The sequence below is a fragment of the Leguminivora glycinivorella genome, chromosome 25, assembly GCF_023078275.1.
Source record: "Leguminivora glycinivorella isolate SPB_JAAS2020 chromosome 25, LegGlyc_1.1, whole genome shotgun sequence".
Taxonomy (NCBI): Eukaryota; Metazoa; Arthropoda; class Insecta; order Lepidoptera; family Tortricidae; genus Leguminivora; species Leguminivora glycinivorella.
The window spans coordinates 8,611,240-8,617,239 of record NC_062995.1 but is presented as its reverse complement, the minus strand read 5'-3'; the positions used below and the strand labels follow the sequence as shown (position 1 = coordinate 8,617,239).

General features: G+C 39.1%; 1 protein-coding gene across 1 annotated transcript in view; it reads left to right on the top strand.

Moving 5' to 3' along the window:
* The first annotated feature begins 269 nt into the window (after nucleotides 1-269).
* Nucleotides 270-6,000, top strand: part of LOC125239304 (xaa-Pro aminopeptidase ApepP-like) — a 39,889-nt gene continuing 34,158 nt past the window's right edge. Inside the window, exons 1-6 of the mRNA XM_048146847.1 lie at nucleotides 270-463; nucleotides 1,281-1,372; nucleotides 1,949-2,073; nucleotides 3,515-3,686; nucleotides 3,928-4,034; nucleotides 5,035-5,170. Of these exons, the coding sequence (XP_048002804.1) occupies nucleotides 432-463; nucleotides 1,281-1,372; nucleotides 1,949-2,073; nucleotides 3,515-3,686; nucleotides 3,928-4,034; nucleotides 5,035-5,170 (664 nt within the window). The 5' untranslated portion in view covers nucleotides 270-431. The remainder of the gene's footprint in view (nucleotides 464-1,280; nucleotides 1,373-1,948; nucleotides 2,074-3,514; nucleotides 3,687-3,927; nucleotides 4,035-5,034; nucleotides 5,171-6,000) is intronic.

Below are 6,000 nucleotides of genomic sequence, written 5' to 3'. Positions count from 1 at the left end.
TAATTGATTTCTCAATTTCTCAATTATTTATTTACTCATGCATAAACTTACAGCTAGGGTGCCAAGGCGCTTATGCGGTAGATACAAAATATCATTTTATACACTCATAACTAGTACATTACAATTAAGGTTCAAACCAAACATCAGAAAAATATCAGAGGTCATTACAAACAAATGAAATAATTGAAGATGTCAAACTTAAACCTAAGTGGATGTCATACCGATTAATATCAACTATTTTCTAATTTTTCAAAAAAAAAAAACATTTATAAAGTTTAGGAATTTTCCAACGAAGACTCCGATTCTGTCGTAGTATATATCAGCATCATGATTAAAATTTAAAAACTCATTAAACAGTGAGAGAGCTCTAGAAGTGGGAGCGTTCTGTGCCCGACGGGTACGAACCACATATTGATACAGTGTTTAGTGCGATGGCGAGGTGGCCAGTGCTTTTGGCGTTCTGGTAAGTATTTCTTTTATTTATTTATTTTTATTTTTATCTTATTTAGAACTCATACAGTCATTTATACATATGAAAAGGGTGCATATAAATATACGCATGCGAACTTACTCTAAAAAATACCTGGAGGTTCATAAAATTTAGAACAGTAAAAATACATAACACTAGCAAAGCTATGCTGCTTTTTTTTTTGATTTTTGATTTTTAAGGTAAGGCTAAGGTTTTTTTTTTTAATCTTTATTTAAGAGCTTGTCACCGAAGTGAACATGTCGCTCCGTAAAAATCAACATACAGTTTTATTGTCTTACAAAGGCTAAGGTTACATAATACAATAAGTATTGAAAATACAAGAGTATGCAAAGATGGTTACTACGAAAATCTTTATAAATTTTCTTTATTTATTTATTTATGAAAACTGAATAAACATACCGCGAGCAAACCAACGCCAAAATGAAAAGGGGTGATAGGACATCATCACATAGCTATCTATCATTTTAAGCGAATTTGACCTTAATGAAATTGTCGTTGTTTTCGAGATACCTGTAGGCACTTTTTTACTTTTTTCCATACTAATATCTCCATTTTCATAAAACAATTTCACATTTTCAATACCTGGGTGATTCTCAAAATAGTGGCATCGTACATACATGCGACGGTGTTTAACTGAGTCAAAAGAAAACTAGTGGCGTCTTTATTAACAATTTTCGGCTTCGCCTCAAATTACCCACGCCACTCGCCTTTTTTGACCTCCTTTTAACGCCGGTTGCATAAAATACTAAGTATAATATCTATTGTGTTTGTTAACAACCTGTGTTTTTAGTATAACAGCAGAAGCGGTGTGGGGCCACATTCTACGGCCAGGCCGCACCATCAGCAACTTCGAATGGGCGGAGCCCGATGAAGCGGTTTATAGTATGTTAACCCCTTATTTGCTTATGCTTTAGTTCTTCTTTCTTAGTTATCTTCATTTGGTTGATTACGGTAAGCTCAAAAAGGGTTGCGTTGAGGGTACCATAGAAAACATCCATGACTCAGGAACAAATATCGTGCTCATCACATTAAATAAATGCCATTTCCAATAGAGTACCTAGTCTGTTAATATTTTTTGATGAATACTTTTGCATGTTAAATTGTATCTTGTTATTTAATGCATGCTAATTATAAGATGTAATGTTTTGAAAAGGAGTGGCCCGCCGAGTTTCTTGCCGGTCGACGGATAGTGGATAACTGAGGGGGACTGAAATCTTCTCGAGGTTGACGCGTAGGATTAGAGCCGGCGTAGCTATTTGACGTTCATATGCGCATTGTAATATGCCTACTTGAAAATACATATTTCATTTTCATTTTTGAATGCCCGTAACCCAGGACTGCGGCTTAGCAGGCAGGGTCACTATACCCGCTGGGTACCAGTCGTCGAACAGTTTATCACCACAGCTATTTAACAAGTATTTTGGTTGTCTAAGTTCAATATCATCGTTAATGTTTCAGTTGACGATGGATCCGGGCGCACGACAAGCGCTAAAACCGCCGCGGAGCGCATCGCTGCTCTTCGGGCGGTCATGGAAGAACATAATGTAGACGCCTACATCGTGCCTACTGCCGACGCTCACAATGTAAGTTCCAAGTCTTGTGTGTAATGTGTGTTGTAACCGTGTCCAAGTCTGGAGGGACATAATGTGTGTATGTGTGTGTTCCAAGTCTTGTGTGTATGTGTGTGTGTCTGTATGTGTTTTGTAACCGCTGTGCAGCGAGAGCGGTCATGGAGGGACATAATGTAGACGCCTACATCGTGCCTACTGCCGACGCTCACAATGTAAGTTCCAAGTCTTGTGTGTGTGTGTGTGTATGTGTGTTGTAACCGCTGTGCATCATGGAGGGACATAATGTAGACGCCTACATCGTGCCTACTGCCGACGCTCACAATGTAAGTTCCAAGTCTTGTGTACTGTATGTGTGTTGTAACCGCTGCTCTTCGGGCGGTCATGAAGGAACATAATGTACACGCCTACATCGTGCCTACTGCCGACGCTCATAATGTGAGTTCCAAGTCTTGTGTGTGTGTGTGTGTGTCTGTATGTATGTTGTGTGTTGTCACCGCTGCTCTTCGGGCGGTCATGAAGGAACATAACGTACACGCCTACATTGTGCCTACTGCCGACGCTCATAATGCGAGTTCCGAGTCATTATTGTTGTAACCACACCACAGTGGACAAACACACATCAACGCCACGAGTTCACCACACCAACTGTTAAAGGCTCTCTTAATTATTCGAAAACGGATAGCAAAATTGCATATTATACACAAGAGTGCAAAGTAATTTCATACAAATTTTAACTTGATTTTTTACCGTGGCTGGTAGAATTGATGTTTTTAAATGTTGATTTCAAATAATGTTGATTCAATTGATGGATTTAGTTTGAGGTTTTACACGTACGGTGTTTATTGTGTTTCACTCGGGGACAAAATTTGCTTAAACTTCGGGTGTTGAAACGTTCGCAACGCTTAAGATTCTACTTTGCAATATTTGAATCTTTCGCTTGCTCGGGTAGGTTATTATTGTCACGTACGGTTAAACAACAACTTTGCCTCCTGTAAAACAAATAACTTTTTCCCCTCACTAGCTCGGAAACACGTGTTTTGTCCTTTAATACCAGCGGGTAAAAACGCATTTTATCCATTAGTAGGTAAGGTAATTTGACCTTGTATAAAGTCAAATTAACTGCTTTAAAATTGATAAAAGTAGGTGAATCTAGTAACAAAGATGATTTACCACCTGTGGAACACTGGAGGCAGTGATAAACGCATTTTTTGCGTTGTGGTTTCCTCGCTATACTTAGTGAGGGGAAAAGTTTTGTGTTACACTCTGGTGCAACTTTATTTTTCTTCTCGTGTGTTAAAACTCGTAAGTTCAGGATTCTATTCTCGAACCACGAGCGAAGCGAGTCAGTCAACTATAGTCTCCTTTCGCTTGCTCGTTTTTCAATTCCACACTCGGCGTTAAAATACAACTTTGCCCCCTTGTATAACAAATAACTATTTTATTTTATTTCCAGTCCGAGTACATATCAGCAACGGACGCCCGTCGCGTATGGCTCTCCGGCCTCACTGGCTCGTCCGGCACCGCTGTAGTGACTAAAGACCACGCTCTAGTGTGGACCGATGGGAGGTACTTCACCCAGTTCGAAATACAAGTCGACACTACACAGTGGACGCTTATGAAACGAGGTGAGACAGAGAGAACAATAGATAGAGTATCATTTATTGGACAAAAATAACACTCTTAAAATAAAAACAATAATACTAAAACTAAAAATATTAAGGACTAAGTAACCTCCTTAGGCATGGTGCCGTAGACACTGGCAGCATTTCCTTTTGGTTAAAAAAGTAACATTTATTTTGAAACTTGATAAGAGTACTTTTCTGCATACCCACGCTCATTTTCCTAACATTCGGATTCCTTTTACAGGCCAAGATTTAACAATCCAAGAGTGGCTGGCCAGCAACCTGACCTCAGGCGCTATAGTGGGTGTGGACCCAACCACTTACACCAGAACAGCTTGGCTGGCGCTACAGGTATTTCGCACGCATTTCAATCGGAAACTCTCCCTCACGCCATCTCTCGCGCTATGTCGAAACCACCTGAGTTGGTTCACATAGGCACTGGTCCCACCGCGAGCTAGTAAGCTATGAGCTATCGGCTATAAAAACGATCAAAAGATAAGGACTCCCGTGCAAATAAAAGAGACACGGCTATTTTGATAGCTCACCGCTGGGCGAGTAACTATAAACATCGCCGTGTCTCTTTTATTTACACGGGAGTGCTTATCTTTTGTTCGTTTTTATAGCCGATAGCTCATAGCTTACTAGCTCGCGGTGGGACCAGTGCCATAGCATAGGGGGCAACCATACCGTCCTACCCTAGAGGGGGACCTGTAGCGGGTAGAACGGTATGGTTGCCCCCTATGTGATATACAATTCCTTGTATATGTGTATGTAGTAGATATTATTATAAGCAACTGTGACCTGTGACAGAGAGGATACAGGCATCTGCTTCGGTTGCAGAGTAAGCTGGTTCGATTCCAGCCTCAAGCACTAGGCCTTGGTCACTTTTTCTTTCATATGTGTACTTTATTTCAGTTTTAATTTGAAGGCTCTTCTGTAACCTCATTACAATGAGTAATAGGCTACTTGCCTCCTAGTCAAATCAGCTTCTTTTTAAGAACTGTCAAAACGAATTTTAACGACTTTTTAATATGGAATTAATATCTTTTTAAGAACTGTCAAAACGAATTTTAACGACTTTTTAATATGGAATTAATATCTTTTTAAGAACTGTCAAAACGAATTTTAACGACTTTTTAATATGGAATTAATATGAAATCGAATTGAGTGACGTAACGGTCAATTCAGTTACTTTATATATTTCTACCTGACTTATTAAATAGAAATTGGATTTAAAAATAACTTCTGTCCATGTTTTTCTTATAATTATCTGATGCTATTTCATGCATGGTATAAAATATTTTATTTTAAGAACAGTTAAGTTCCCTATTGTTTATTTATTTTTATTCAGAGCGCGCTTACCCCATCCGGTATCCTTCTGCAAGCAACAGAAGATAACCTGGTGGATAAAGCGCGAACTAACGTCGGCGAGCCGGCACCCGCGCGGCCTAATAACGAAGTGTTTGGCTTACCTGTCGAGTACACTGGTAGGTAACTGTTCTAGTAAGTTACTCGCAAGAACACCTGTCGGCCTAGCGACAATCGTTGACAGAAGAGCTATTTGGACCGGACTAGTGTCCCAGATTTGTATGTTCACATTTTTGACAAATTTGTTTTGAAGTATGATGCGATGTGGCTAAGACGTATCGTTCGCCAAAGCTAACGATTAATTTCGAATTGGTTGAATCGATTAGGCCCTATGTATAAGGAGGTGCTTAAACAAATATACGATTTCTATCAACTTAGTGAAATGTCATTTGAATCGAAATGACAGACTCTGCCATAGCACTAGTTTAAAAATAAAAATGAATGATAAATGACATAATAAGTAAATCCAGCACGGGAAGCATGATCGCGCGATAGACGATAAAATATCAGGCCGTCCCTATTGCACTATGAGTAAGTGCGATAGGGAGGCCAGATGTTTTATCATTTATCGCGCGACCATGCTTCCCGTGCTGGGTGATAAATTAATATCGTAAAATACTCACTAACGAAGATCCGCAAAAATGTAACATGTGTTAGATTATGTTTAAAGTGAAATATTGTTTTTAAGTACTTGACTTTTTTAAATATTATTACAGGATTTTATTTAAAATTTCATTAGGTTGCGCGAGTTTACTTTTTGTGGACGCTGTCATGTGTCAAAAAGAGGTTCTTACAAATCTGGGACTCTGCCGGCCGAGTATACTGGTAGGTTACTGTACAAGAAAGAAAATGGGACTTAGTCGCGTAACATTTACGTTTATATTGTATATTTGGCTCGTTCTTTCGAACGTAATGTTACAAGCCAGACCTCGAGGAATATAATACCAAC